The 14711-nt window shown below is 38.3% G+C and overlaps 1 protein-coding gene across 3 annotated transcripts in view; it reads right to left on the bottom strand.

Annotated features, from left to right (window-relative positions):
- Srbd1 (S1 RNA binding domain 1) overlaps positions 1 to 14711 on the bottom strand; it is a 240327-nt gene that overhangs the window by 212164 nt on the left and 13452 nt on the right. For all 3 annotated transcript variants that reach the window (XM_087216429.1, XM_021253815.2, XM_087216430.1), the window contains one exon: positions 351 to 517. In XM_087216429.1, the coding sequence (XP_087072555.1) occupies positions 351 to 517 (167 nt within the window). The remainder of the gene's footprint in view (positions 1 to 350; positions 518 to 14711) is intronic.

Below are 14711 nucleotides of genomic sequence, written 5' to 3'. Positions count from 1 at the left end.
GAAGATTTAGACCAACATGTACCTTTCTGCCTTTCCTGCTGAAAATGCTAATTTTGCCCTTATACTCAATCATTTCTGAGAGAAGGCAATAGTCAAACCCAGAGGCACACAGTTACCTTTCAACTGCTACACACCCATGCTATGCATACACACACCAGCAGAGGGACTCCATACACTAAGTAAATTAGAGCTGATTTTTCTCAGTCAGAAGAGGAATACCTTCAAATGACAATAATTCAAGAAAAAGAAACCCCAGAACTGTCAAAATATACAGCCATTCACTTTGTCCCTGATGGATCACACAGCCTCTACCCCCTTACATTAGGCTGAGCCCTTCTAGGATTTCTTACCGCAACTCTTCGAGGGTTTGTCGAACTTCTCTCAAGGAATCAGCATCCAAGTTATTGATGAGCTCTTTTCTATAACGTACAATGAAGGGAATTGTGTTATCATCATTAAAGAGACGAATGATGTTGGCACAAACCCAAAGTTCAATGTTAGTTCTCTCAGATAAAACCTGCAAATAAAAGATATATAGTGATTTAAAATAATGAAAATTAAGCATCTACGCTCTAATGTATAGTTTCAAATATATATAGTACTAAATAGTGTTCTCTAGTCACATAAAAACCATTTACTGTGGTTTCCAAAAGAAGAAAAGTATATAGATTACATATGTGTACTGACACTCATAATAGTAAAATAGTCATTTCACTAATTCAACAAAATCTAGTCAAAACCACTGTATGATTCAAATTCCACAGCGCTCAATAAGAGCACTTTTCAATAATGCAATGATGCCCTTTTCATCTCTGAATAGCAGTGAAGACAGAGGAGTAACTCATTGAGTCAGCATGCATGCAGGGAAAAGACATTTAATCATTGCTAGTGAGAAGATACAATAGTGTGTAATATCTAGAAGACAAACAATTTGGCAATACATATCAAAATTTGTAAGGTTGCCAGACATGGTAGCACACACCTGTAATCCCAGCACTTAGGAGGCTGAGGCAGGAGGACCACTGCAAGTTCTAGGCCAGCCTGGACTACATAGAAAGACCCTGTCTTAAAAAAAAAAATAATTGTAATGTCTAAATTCTTTGACCCACCAATTTCACACCTGGAATTCATCATGATATAAACATACCTCTGGTAAATGCAGTATTTGCCATTTATTAAAGTACTAGCTGAAGAGACAATTTCAGGGCAGCAATCTTAACTTTTGTATTAGGTAGGTCAACAAAAATTATTTAAACTAGCTTGAGATGGCTTCTCTCTTACTATAACCAAAAGCATACTTAATCAATGGCCTCAGCATCACTGTGTGTTCTCAACCACACCCAGTTACTCTACCACCTAAGAGGCAAATGAGGCCTCTATTCCCTCCTCTTGAAGGAGGATAGAATAAAGATAATAGGAAGGAAAATCATAATTTTTAAATTGTAACACAAAAGTTACTCATGTGTTTTTCCCTTCCAGGAAACTCATTCCAAAAATAATTCCTAAAGGATTTTGGGGGGATGTGTATTTTTTTTTCTGATGGTCCTGAGATTGAACACTGACCTACATATCTAGCTCATTTTTAATTTTTTATTTTGAGATAGGATATCACTAAGTTGTCCAGGCTGGGCTCACACTTGCAATCTTCCTACTTCAGTCTCCTAGAGTGCAAGCTCTTAAAGACAACAAAAAGCCTGTAAATTGGCCACTTTTTGAGTCAAAAAAGCCTTTTCAATTGTGAACAGGCCATCTACTTTCACCTAAATGGGCCTTTCCCCTCTGAACTGGCTATCACCCCTCACCTGTAACTTGAACCTCTGCTTTGCATAGGCTCACAAATTCCAGATTTCTAACCCCAAATCCAAATAAACACACTCAGCTCCTGATGAAAATGAGTCTCACTCTCTGAAGGCCTCCACTCCCTTCTAAGTGTGTATTTTCTTCCTAAACAAATCTTTTCTGTGCCTGCTGACAAATCCTGAAAATTATTTTTTGTGATGGGAGTCAGGGACCTGACTCTGTGAGTGGTGTGAGTGGAGCTTCGCCATCAACTCAGGAACTTCCTCGGACTGTGTCCATTTGTCACCAGTTACTTAGGTCCATATGCTGGCTGCTGACCAAATCTAAGAAGGTCATTTACGTTTGGTAAAAAGAAAGGAGAATTTATTCAAAGCCAGCTCCAAGGCAATGGAAGGGCCCACTTGCCTCGGATGACTATCTCACCATGGACAGGTGTGTTAGGGTCTTTTCACAGTAAGGGGGGGGGGGGGGCGGGGTACCATCCCTTCCTGAAACCAGACCTCTCCCTCCCTTCCCTGGGAAAATGAAACTAAACTTTGATTTTCTGGTGCCAACATCTGCATACTCTGTCCATTTGTCTGAGATGACAAGAGATGAGGGTAGCCAGTTATATCCCAGGCCTAAGGAAGTTTGGAGAAGCAACTCGTCTCCAAAGGAAAAAAATCTAACTTTTAAGTTCTGTTTTGCAACACCACTTACATGTTGACACTCTCAAGCTGCTTTTCCACAAATAGCAACTTTCACCTCAATCACATACACAGCAGTTTGGTGTTATTCTCTTTGCTTTCCATCACACTTCTCTACATTACTACTCATTATACAGTATTTCTAAAATAATCCAGCTTTTTTTTCTTTTCAATTTTTGAATATAAGCTCCAATTATTATAAACAGCTAAGTTAGGTAGAAATATTATAGGCTAAGCCCTTGAAGGAGTCAGTGCAGAAGATGAAAATACATTACAACTGTGGCCAAAGGTCCATCTGTCGAAGGCTAGGCCTCAAAATAAAGACAGAATGACCAGGCCTACGTGCCTCCCCAAGAGATAAGCAAAAAATTAAAGATTATACTATAATTGATATCACCTGGTACAATAAAGTCTAGATAGACATCAGTCACCCAGGTGGGTGACTAGGACCTCCTGATCCCAAAAGGTCTTTGTTCTTTCCATGCACACTTGCTAAGTGACCTGCTTCCTTGTTGGATCACTATTACCTAAGCAGCTATACTTGTAATCTTTTCGGTTAATGATAGTTTTGATCCATGCTCTATGCACTGCATAATTTTATACAGACTTCATGATTTCGCTCTATAAAACTTCCTTCAGGTCCCCTCCTGTCTCTCAGGAGTGTTCTCTCTCTCTCTCTCTCTCTCTCTCTCTCTCTCTCTCTCTCTCAATAAAGTTTTTCTATTCTTAATCTCCATTGCTCCCTAGAATTCATTTTTCGATTTTGGGGAATATGAACTTGGTGTATTTAACATCTAACAGGCTGAGAGTTATATTTATTTCCCCTGTATCCCATTGACTCTTCCCACCTACTAGTAAAAATTCAAACACTGTGGCATAGTTTTAAAATCCCTTGCCAAGCTTGGACCCAAATTTTCACTATCCTCAAGAGTCAGCCATCTAAAAAGGAAGAGAAAACAGTAATGGAGCCTGCAATCGCAGAACCTGGGGAGGTTTAAGCAGGAGGATCACCATGAGTTCAAGGCTAGCCTGGACTATAAGTACAAATAAAACATGCCAAGCAGTAAGAGGTATCAAGCTTTCAGGGAAAAGCACTGCTCTCTGGGATATTCAAGGAAAACTTGTTGTAGAAGTAGCACTTCAGTTGGCCCATGAAAGACAGATAAGATACTGAAACACTCCCACAAGGAGTGAATACTGTCATACCTGGCCAGTGAGGCAACCCAGAGGGACTGTGTGCATACCACCCAGGTAAGGGCACAGCCTCAAGTGTGCCAGGAAGCCATCAAGCCTCTTCAGGAGAAATACAGGAAACCTCAAAGAACAAAAACAAGATACCTGCTGTCCCAAAAAGAGTGACCTCATTCTATCTGGCCCCCAAATTCCTCAAGGCAATAATCCCACCTCTTCCCTTTAAATTCTTTGTTCTCTGCCCACTCCATGCTGAGTCCAGTCAGGGTCCAGACTCAGCCTGCCACAGGCACGAATGAATAAACTGTCTCATTGTCCATACAATGCCTGCCCAAACAGCCTCTCTCTAATACAGATCAGACCAAAATGCTCAACATTTTGCAACTATGTGAGTGTTACAGCAGCTCAGGGTCTCCCCTAAACTACCTTAGCTATGGTTTAAAAAAAGAAATCTAAGACTGCAGCCCCACATGTTTCTTTGTGTTTGTGCTTTTTGTCAGGCCTAGCCCAAACCAAGAGGACAAAGCAAATAGGCTACTTTTAGCAAACAACAGCAGCTTCTGAGTAAATAGGACAAATCGACTCAAAATGAAGTATACAACCCCCCTGGCATCAAAAGTCCAGTAATTGTCTACACACCTGAGCAGACTGTACTTGGGCATCTAAGTCATAAACATTTCACCCCAAGGGCCAGGGATTTAGCTCAGCGGTGCTGCTGCCTGCCTTGAAACCACGAGGTCCCGAGTTCGATCCCCAGTACCAAAAAAAAAAAAATTTCACCCCACATTCCTTAGCCCCTTCAATACCTATGTAAGCCTAATTCCTTTCCCAGTTAGTTCTAATATCTCTCTCTCTCCTGGTGTCAGCCTATCTACCCACAGATGAAATCTTTCCCAGCTAGCTACTAGACTCTGATTTTAGTCTCTATTAACTTGAATAAACTTTCCTTTCAAAAGCCTATTTTTGACATGTGGATTCTTTATAACCCAGCAGTGCTTCATAATGTGTGGTGCTAAAACTTGGGAATAAAAACACCATCTAAGGACTTGTAAGAAATGCAGATTCTTGGGTGCCATCTAACACTAAATCAGATACTCTGGGTAAAGCTGAGCAATCTGTGTTTTAGAAAAATGAAGCAAACAACAAAGAAATAACAAAAAGTGAAAAGTAGAGAAAAACCTTGGGGATGGGAAGTGGGAGGGCAAGGAACCACTTATAAACTACTTATAAACTTACATTTATTACTTTAACTTTTTAAAAAATTTACTGGTAAAAAAAATTTACTGGTAGATAGGAACGAGTAAGAATTTTTAAAAAGGAGTCTTGAGATTGTTTTTAACCTCTAAGATTTAGGGAGGCGTTTTTGTGACCATTGGTTTATGTTAACACTGGTAAAAGGCATATTATGTTCCCAAATATTCTTACATGCTCAACATTACCTCATCTACACTATCTTGAGACCAGAGATTAGGACATGGCAAAGCTGACTGGGGAAGTAGGTATGACATGTTAATTACAAGTTTCCAGAACACTTGTGCAGAACAGTGCCCAAAACCCCGCACATAGACTTCTCCTGAGATCTCCAGCAGGTCTTCAATAGGATGGCTAGATCTGATGTCAGCTGGAGGCATAGGATCTCAGCACCACCCCTCAGGTCCTGTAGGGAGAAGTTCTCAGTTTTCTTGAGATTTGGACAACATAAAAGGACACATACCAAGAAGAGCTTGCTATCAGGCTTTCCTGACGAAATCCTGCCCTACATCCTCCATAGTGTACTTCTGTCTCGCTTTCCCCCTTACTAGGTCCAAGCTCACTCTGCAGAGCGAGTTTCTTCCTCACTCTTCACTTTTACTTTTTCAAATAAACTTTGCTACCATTTTTCGCTCCTTTCATCCAATTCTTTATTCAAGATAAGAAGAACCTGGAAAACAACTCCAGAACAAGATGGAAGCACCACAAAACCCAGTAACGTTTACTTGGTGAGCCAATTTCTACTAGGAAACTACCTGGTAACAATATGAAGTAGGTAGTATGATTATTCCCATCTTATAGACACAAAAATTAAGGCCCAAAGAAGTTAAATAAATTGCCCCATGTCCCACAAGCTATATTACCTCTTGAAAAATTTGATTTGTATGCAAAGCAAGATGATTTTTCACACAGAAATACAAAGTACTCAAAATCACCTCTTTTCTCTTCCTGAGCACTCCTGCAGATAGCAACACAGTATTTAATACAGCCCTCTGGCTGTCCAAAACTTCCATCAAAATGCCTTCTGCTGCACTGTCCTAAGATTTACTCCTCTAGAAGGAAATACTATCCTTTCAGTTAAAAAGAAAACACCTGGCCATCAGCAAATACACTACAGCTTTAATCATCCAGGCAGCAATTGCATTTTAAAATAACATCAAAATTAAATGACTCTTACTGAGTAAAACAGACAAGATTTTCTATTTAGAACTACTCCCAAACCTGCAACCTCCATTCTGAAAAACTATTGATTCCTGCTGTTCTCTCCCTTTACCTAGAGAGTTTATTATATCACTTATTTTATCAATCACAAAAAGAGTTTCCCTACGGACTGCAGAAAGAAAAACTAATCTATGCTATTAGAAATTGAGAGTAGTTATAGAAGAGTATGAGGATTCTGTTGTCTGACCTGGAAGCTGGTTACGTCTTTACCCTTTGGATTCCTCTTGGGCTGTACACTTAAGTATAATTTCCTGTATCTATGTTATACATTGAAAAAGGTTTCTTTAAACCGATAAGAAACAATACTGAGACAAAGGATTAGGGTGTGGCAAAACTAGCTGGGGAAGTAGGCATGACCTGTTAATTACAAAATCCCAGGACACATGTTCCCAATGCCCTGCACATGGAATTCTTGCAAGAACTCCAGCAGGTTTTCGATAGGATGGCCTATACCTGATGTCAGCCTTAGGAGTGGGTGATACAAAAAGGACAGACAACACTGAGTTTTTACTACTGTGTATTCTCTTGCAAGGTAGCCCACCCTCACACTGTAGGGTATATTTTTTTCCTACTTTCACTTGGCCCTAACTCACTCTGGAGATTTGATTTATTTTCCTACCTTCAATAAAATTTTCTGCTTATCTTAACAATACTTTGCTCAGGACAGAAAAAACGTAGACACCAACTCCAGGAGGAGACTCCAGCATCCCTAACCACGGTAACATGGCCAGCTAAATCACAATAACAAAAGATACTAGTACAAGTTTCATTTAACTCTCCTGGGAAAACAGTTTACAGCTACCAAGTGAGAAAGCTTCCTTTCCATCCCACTTCTTTCCAGACTTTTGTCATCCTTTGCATGGTCTTTTTCACCCACATAATTCCATGCCGTATTTTGAAACAAAGGGAGACATGGTATTAAAATGGTTTTCACTTGCTTTTACTAATTTAGCAAATGTTACTAAGACACATACAGCTACATCCACTACTCACAAAATAAACTATATAACAGTAATCCCAATTTTGGAGCAGTTTAAACTTCTCAAAATGGATTAGAACTAGTCATTTCTTTAGATTCTTACAGAGTTCAAAATGTTTTATGTTTGCCTAGTAAAAAACTAGTTTCTCTTGGCAACCTTACATTTGCAGTTTAGGAGAAAGGGATGAGAAAGATAAACTTGCTTCTGTCAAAATGATCTAGTAATCTCCAGCCCCCAATCAGGAAACAGACACAAAATATGTTCATAGGTAAAGTCTAAAAATAAATCAAGTGTTGGTTATATAGCTTTCCCTTCCCAAACAACATGGTGCTGTTTCTAAAAAAGCAGTTTTCAGAGTTGAGGAACACACCTGAAGGGAAAAAACAGAGGACCAACACATGGTTGAACAGGGGACATGGGGTAGCACATACAATAAAGGAAATATGTGACATTTTCAAGTTATTCAGTTAGTAATAATTAGTAATTTATATATAATTAATTTCTATTTACATTCCTTTCAAATAGGTATACTATTCAGGATTCCACCCCCCTAAGAAAAAAACTTGGACACATTGTATTCTGTGGCAGATAATATGCAAATTATAGGCATCTCATTCAGTCTGGTTCTTATCCAAATGTTCGGGGATCCACTTGATTTTGACTTGATATTACTGACTCTTCTTCCCACTTCTCTGTCCTTTCAGCACCTGGCACTGTTTGGAATCATGCTTGGAAGCAGGAATATTATTTTAAGACAAAATTATTTACTCTCCCACAAAGCTCCCCTTGTTTATAAGGAATCTAAAACTATCAGCTAGGCTTGGTGCATACTTGTAATCCTAGTTCTAAAAAAAAAAAAAAAAAAAAAAATATAGGAAAGGAAGGGGCTGGGGATTTAGCTCAGTGGTTTCGCCGCTTGCTACGCAAGCTCAAGGACCCAAGTTTGATCCCCATGCCAAAAAAAAACAAAAAAAAATATATATATATAGGAAAGGAAATCCACATATGCCACAAGAATTGTAAAATTAAGTTAGGGAAGGATGGTCACATTTAAATAAAAAGAACCCAAATACATAAATTCATACTTAACAGTTTCCCAGGCAATGTCCCTAAATCTACCTGAAAAATGCTGGCTTAATAGTTCGATCATGTTGCTGAGCAAAAGTGGTAGCTGTAACAACCACTTTTCCCAACTCACAGACAAGGAGCGCCCAGACACCGTAAGAGCAGGCTTTTAGCTGTCAAAAATCTCTTCTAATAAGGAAAACATTGCTTGGAATTGAAAGGAAGGACTAGCATACCTACATTTTCCAAGTAGGCTAAAGGCTATAAAATATTTTTAGGACTTTAAAATAACTTGTTTCCATTTGATAGTCCTACAACATAACAATGGACAGTGCCACTATGGCTTTAAAATGAAGTTTTTCTCCCTGCCTGTCTTCGGCCACTCACCCTCTGGCAGCCAGATAGTTAGTTAGCTCTCACCACACCTTGCCCTCCTCATCCTACTCAGCAAGTAAGTTTACCTTCCCTTGGACCTTGGAATGTATTTCCCAAAAGGTTTCATTTAGCTGCTATCTTACCAATATCACAGAACTCACTGGTGAACCCAGGTAATCACTCCTATTAAAATATAAAAAGTCCAAGTTAACAAACGTCTAAACAAACTTTCTTCTCTCAAAATCTGAATTCAACTTTAACTATACCTATTAAAGAAAGCACACATTGGGCCGGGGATTTAGCTCAGTGGTTTCGCCGCCTGCTGCATAAGCCCAAGGACCCAAGTTCGATCCCCCGTACCAAAAAAAAAAAAAAAAGAAAGGACACATTTGCACCTGCCTGACAAGTGCAAGGTCCTGAGTTCAATACCCGGTACAGGAAAAAAAAAAAAGGACACAAACTATAGAAAGTAAATTCTACAAACACTTTGGGTTAATTTTCAGTACTTTTTAACTTTAAAATAGTTTCTTTAGCCTCTATTATACAAACAAAAATGTTTTCTGTCTATTCTAATTCTAGCTATATTTGATTTTTAGATTATCCATTATTTCTAATAATCCCTGATAATAATGAATAAATAAAAGAATGTACGAATTGTGTCTGGTTTGGAACCTGGCCCATGATAAATCATCTATAAATAAATGGCAAGTATTATTAGCTTTTATCAATTAACGTTATATAAGCAGAAAGAAACCTCTGTAAATCTTCATTACATTTGTAAATATACACTGTAAAGCTGGATCCTGAAAAAGATACTTTCAGGTAGTTTATAAACACCTTCCTTCCCTTAGGGATCCTTCCCACATATATAAACAAATACAGGTACATATTTCCACAGTAAGGTGAGGCCTCCACACCCGAGGCAGTGGACTAGAGGTAGATACCTGTCCAAATTCAGCCAATCAGATTGTTTTCCTGAAATCTGTAATTGGAATGAAGAACTGAAACATCAGACTATATAACTAATACAACTAATGGCAAATGAAATGAAGAGTCACCTTCTCTCCTCTGTAAACAGCAGAGAAAGATGGTCTGCTAGAGAAAATAATAACTCAAACAGAGAAGCTTCCAAAATTGGTGATCCTCACCACTCCTGTTCAATATAGTTCTGGAAACATTAGCCACAGCAATTAGACAAGAGAAAGAAATAAAAGGAATAAAGATAGGAAAGGAAGAAGTTAAACTGTCATTATTTGCTGACAATATGATACTCTACATAGAACACCCAAAAAACTCCGCCAAAAGACTTCTAGACTAAATTGACAGATTCAGTAGAGTAGCTGGATACAAGGTCAACACTCAAAACTCAATAGCTTTCTTGTACACAAATAACAGACTCATTCAGAGAGAAATTAGGGAAACAGTTCCTTTCACAATAGCATCCAAAAAAATTAAATATCTAGGAATCAATCCAATGAAAGAAGCAAAAGACCTCTACATTGAAAACTACAGCACACCAAAGAAAGAGATTGAAGAGGATATAAGAAAATGGAAAGACATCCCTTGCTCCTGGGTAGGAAGAACCAATAGAGTGAAAATGGCCATGTTTCCAAACCTGCTGTACAGATTCAATACAATTCCAATTGAAATCCCAACAGTATATTTCACAGAACTGGAGAAAACAATTCAAAAATTCATTTGGAACAAGAAGAGACCTAGAATAGCAAAAGCAATTCTAGGCAACAGAGACATGATAGGGGGTATCATAATCACCATCTTGAAATTATACTACAAAGCCACTGTGATTAAAAACAGCATGGTACTGGCAAAGAAACAGACCTGAGGACCAGTGGAATAGATTAGAAGGTGCAGAAACAACTCCAGACATACTCAGCTACCTCATCTTTGACAAAGAAGCCAACCACCCTCACTGGAGAAGAGATAGCCTCTTTAAAATAAATAGTGTCAGAAAAACTGTATTTCAACCCGCCAGAGATTAAAACTAAACCACTATCTTTCACCATGCACTAAACTAAAATCAAAGTGGGTTCAAGATCTAAATATTAAAACAGAAACACTAAACTTGATAGAAGATAGGTAGAACTCTCAAAGACCTTGGCATAGGAAAAGACTATGAACAAATCCTCAGTAGCATGGGAACTAGCACAAAGAATCAACAACTGGGATCACATTGTATTAAAAAGCTTCTGGGCTGGGGATTTAGCTTAGTGTTTCCACCACCTGTCTCGCAAGTGGAAGGTCTGGAGTTCGATCCCTCGTACTAAAAAAAAAAAAGCTTCTGCACTGCAAGAGAAACTAAAAACAGAGCTAAGAGACAACCAACAAGGTGGGAAATTATTTTTACAAGCTGTTCCTCAAAAGTCTACTTTCTAAAATATATAAAGAACTCAAAAAAATCAGACCCCCCCCCCCAAATATAAAGACCCAATTGAAAAATGGGCATCTGACATGAACAGACATTTCTCAAAGAAGTAAAAGCAGCAAATAAACATATGAAAATATGTTCAACATCACTGGTCATTAGAGAGATGCAGATGAAAACAATACTGAGATTCCACCTCACCCCACAAAGAATGGCTGCTATCAAGAAATCAACCAACAACAAATGCTAGCAGGGTAGTGGGGAGAAAGGAACCCTTCTCCATTGTTGGTGGGAGTGCAGACTGGTGCAACCACTGTGGAAATCAATATGGAGATACCTCAAAAAACTAGGATTAGAAGTCCCATTTGACCCAGCTATTCCCCTGCTGGGTATCTTCCCCAAAGAATTAAAAGCATCATACCACAGCGATATATATGCACCCATGTTTATCGTGGCACAGTTTGTAATCGCTAAAGCTTGGAAATAGCCCAATTGCCCATCAACTGGAGACTGGATAAAGAAGATGTGTTTTTTTTAATATAAAATGGAGTACTACTCAGCCATAAAGAATGAGAAACTAGACCTTTATATCTAAATGGATGCACATTGAGGCCATACTCTTAAGTGAAATAAATAGGACAAACATGTAAATAGTGAATAGTTTCTCTGGTGTGAAAAACTAAAAGTGTATATAAGGATCAAAATGTGTAACTGAAAAAAAAATGTGTAACTGGCAATTGAAATAGGAAGAAAAGGTCTAAATGAGTAGGGGAAGTGAGAGGGATAGGGGAAAGGAAAGAAGGGAAAAGAAAAATAACGTAAGAAAAGGAAAAAATGGAAACAAAGTCTTTGTAAATAGGGAAGGGTGGGAAAAAAAAAAAAATGGCGATCCTAAGGTTCCAGAGAAGAGAACTGGGAGTAGGTTCTCCAAGTCCTCCTGGTTTTCTAATTTCTGGCTCATGTCCTTTGGAACATTTAATCATATTCTGTTCCTTTTGTCCTCTGAAAGACCCCCATATCTTTGAAAATAAACTCTTTTCTGCTTAAACTCATTAGAAATAAATTTCTATTATAAAAACCTAAGGACAAAGGACTGACAAGGGTATTTTTCATCTCTTTCTTTGTAATAAAGTCTAGGGGATAGGGTGGGAAGCAAATTGTTCCAGAGTAAATGGCTCCTAACTTTAAATATGAATAACTTATGACCAAGTCTCAAAGACCAGAGACTTCATAGTCTTGGAAACTTCCCTCCCTTCCTCCTGCACACTGTCAACTACCAGAGGTGAATCTATGTAAACAAGAGGAAAGAGCTTACAAGTACTAGTAAAGAACAAGAAGAGGGAGGTGGGACATGTTCACTTGCCCCTGTAGGTCTGATCCAGGACCAAGAACTCAGCATTTTCAGAAAGCCTTCAGGGTAAATCTAGTACAAGTAATCCATGATACACAATCTGAAAACACTGAATTGCAGGTCTAAATGAATAAAGAAAATGAAGGCATAAAAAGACCCTAATTATACTGTTTCTGCAAGATATTTGGACTATTTAGTCCAGAAACAAGAGTGACAGAAAAGTTAGGAGGTACCTTTCTATTTATTGCTTAGTGGACCAGAGAGAAGAAAACTTATGATTAAAAATTACTGATAAGGGCCAGGGATTTAGCTCAGTGGTTGCCGCCTGCTGCGCAAGCACAAGGACCCAAGTTCAATTCCCCATACAAAAAAAAAAAAATTACTGGTGACATTCTGCTAGTAGGTAATAAAAAAAAGTCACACTTGTAAAGCAACATTCCTCCAAAGAAAAATGGTGACAGACAGCTCCAGACTGAGTAGTATTATTAGAATTCACCAGAGACCATAGGATGTACAGTAGCAACTTGAAGCAAGTACATATCAGAACCCTCATAAGACAGACATCAGGGAGGAAGGTCACTGCCATCTACTCTGAAATGGTTCCAAAATGTGTTGGGGCAGACAAAAAGCTAAGAATCACTATTCAGGAGCCACTGTCCTGGTCCTCTCCACCATCCCCAAAGCCAGCCCCCCCACACACAAAAAAAATGCAAATACACTGTTATTCCAATTTTTAGTAATTCTATTTAAACTGTGACTTCCTTTTTTGTTTTGGTGCAATGTTTTGTTATCATTTAACCTCAGGATATTCAGACCAGCAAGACTGTGTTGCTGCTCGAAGTTTCAACAGTGTTTGTACTGTCCCCTCTCCCCTTCTATTCATGGTCATATGCTCACTGGCTTTTCCATCGATCTGTTAGTGTTGTAAGCTGAGAACATTCCTGGACACTAAGTGAAAGGGAAGTAGGGATTCCCATATTTGAAATTCTGGACCAGCTGATTCTTAAGGGTTTGATCCAGAAACCCTGGTGCTTCCCAGGCAGATACTGTTTTCCATTTGATAAAGTAATTAGTAAATGTGTTCACTTAGAAATAGAAAAATTCTGGGCTGGGGATTTAGCTCAGTGGTGCCACTGCCTGCCTCAAAACCTCAAGGTTCTCAGTTCGATCCCCAGTACCAAAAAAGAAAGAAATAGAAAAATTCTTATACAGTTAAGTTTTGTATTTAAAAATCAGTTGGCCATTTGATCAGGGATTTTTCTACAAACATTAAGTGAATGTGTGCTTTTTATCCCCTGGATGTACTTCTCATTTCTGTGACCATGAAACATCAAACACATTTCTTTCATTATAAGCCACCATTTAAAATCACAGTGTATAATGGTCATACCAGTGATTGTGGTACAGTCTTCACAAAACTTATTCCTTGCTTTAGTTTTTAAAGGTCTTTTACTTTGCTTTGTTTTTTTGTATGTCTTTAAATAGGTATGTGTATTTAAGTGCTGTCCGAACAGCTCATCTTCAGCTATTTGACTTCACGCTATAGTTTACATGCCGTGTCAGGACATCATCCATATCCACAAAACCAATACAAAGGGAAAAAAAAGAAAACTCAAACAGTATGGACAGAGAGGAAGTTTAATTATTTGGTTCCACATAGAAAAGCAACCACTTACTGGAATCCTTCACTAGGATTACTTTATCTTCTTGAGTAGAGTAATTATGAACTCTGCCCAGCAAAATTAACATTTAAGAGACTAGGTCACAGGTATGACTTGATACTATCCATATGCCTGACCATAAGCAATAGGTTGAAACTGCATACCTTTTTTATAATCATAATATCATTTTATGAATGTGGAGAACTACACTGGCACACAGAAAATCTATGAATGAAGAAAAAAATTTAGCTGCTATTATTTTCCTCTTTATTCTCTCTTGCTCTTGTTTAGTTTGAGGAAAAAAAGTGGCCTTAGAACTTTCCTTTGGATGCAAAAAGTTTGAAATTGAAAATGTGGGGCCGGGGATTTAGCTCAGTGATTTTGCCGCCTGCTACACAAGCTCAAGGACCCAAGTTCAATCCCCGGTACCAAAAAAAAAAAAAAAAAGAAAAAAGAAAATGTGCACTGTTTGGCACACAAACTTTCATTCCCTGAGTAAAATTTTACTTTCAATGTTTTTGTTTTACACAATAAGAAACTCAGTAGGCAGGGAATATGTTTTTGATAAGTTAACTATGAGAGCTTTTTTTATTTTTGTTAAAAGTGTAACAGTTTAACCCACAAGAAAAAAAAAGATTGTATTTTGTACTCTTGTTTGAACCCTGTGGGTTCCTTTTGTTAATAAAATGATTCTACTTAAAAAAATGCAGGGAGTGGAGGGGTGGGGGTAGAAATTCAATGTCCTCT

Source organism: Heterocephalus glaber, unplaced genomic scaffold (assembly GCF_053883595.1).
Source record: "Heterocephalus glaber isolate CG9 unplaced genomic scaffold, H.glaber_assembly_v1.0 deba00001457, whole genome shotgun sequence".
In the NCBI taxonomy this organism is placed as follows: Eukaryota; Metazoa; Chordata; class Mammalia; order Rodentia; family Bathyergidae; genus Heterocephalus; species Heterocephalus glaber.
This window is presented reverse-complemented; position numbering and strand designations above follow the sequence as displayed.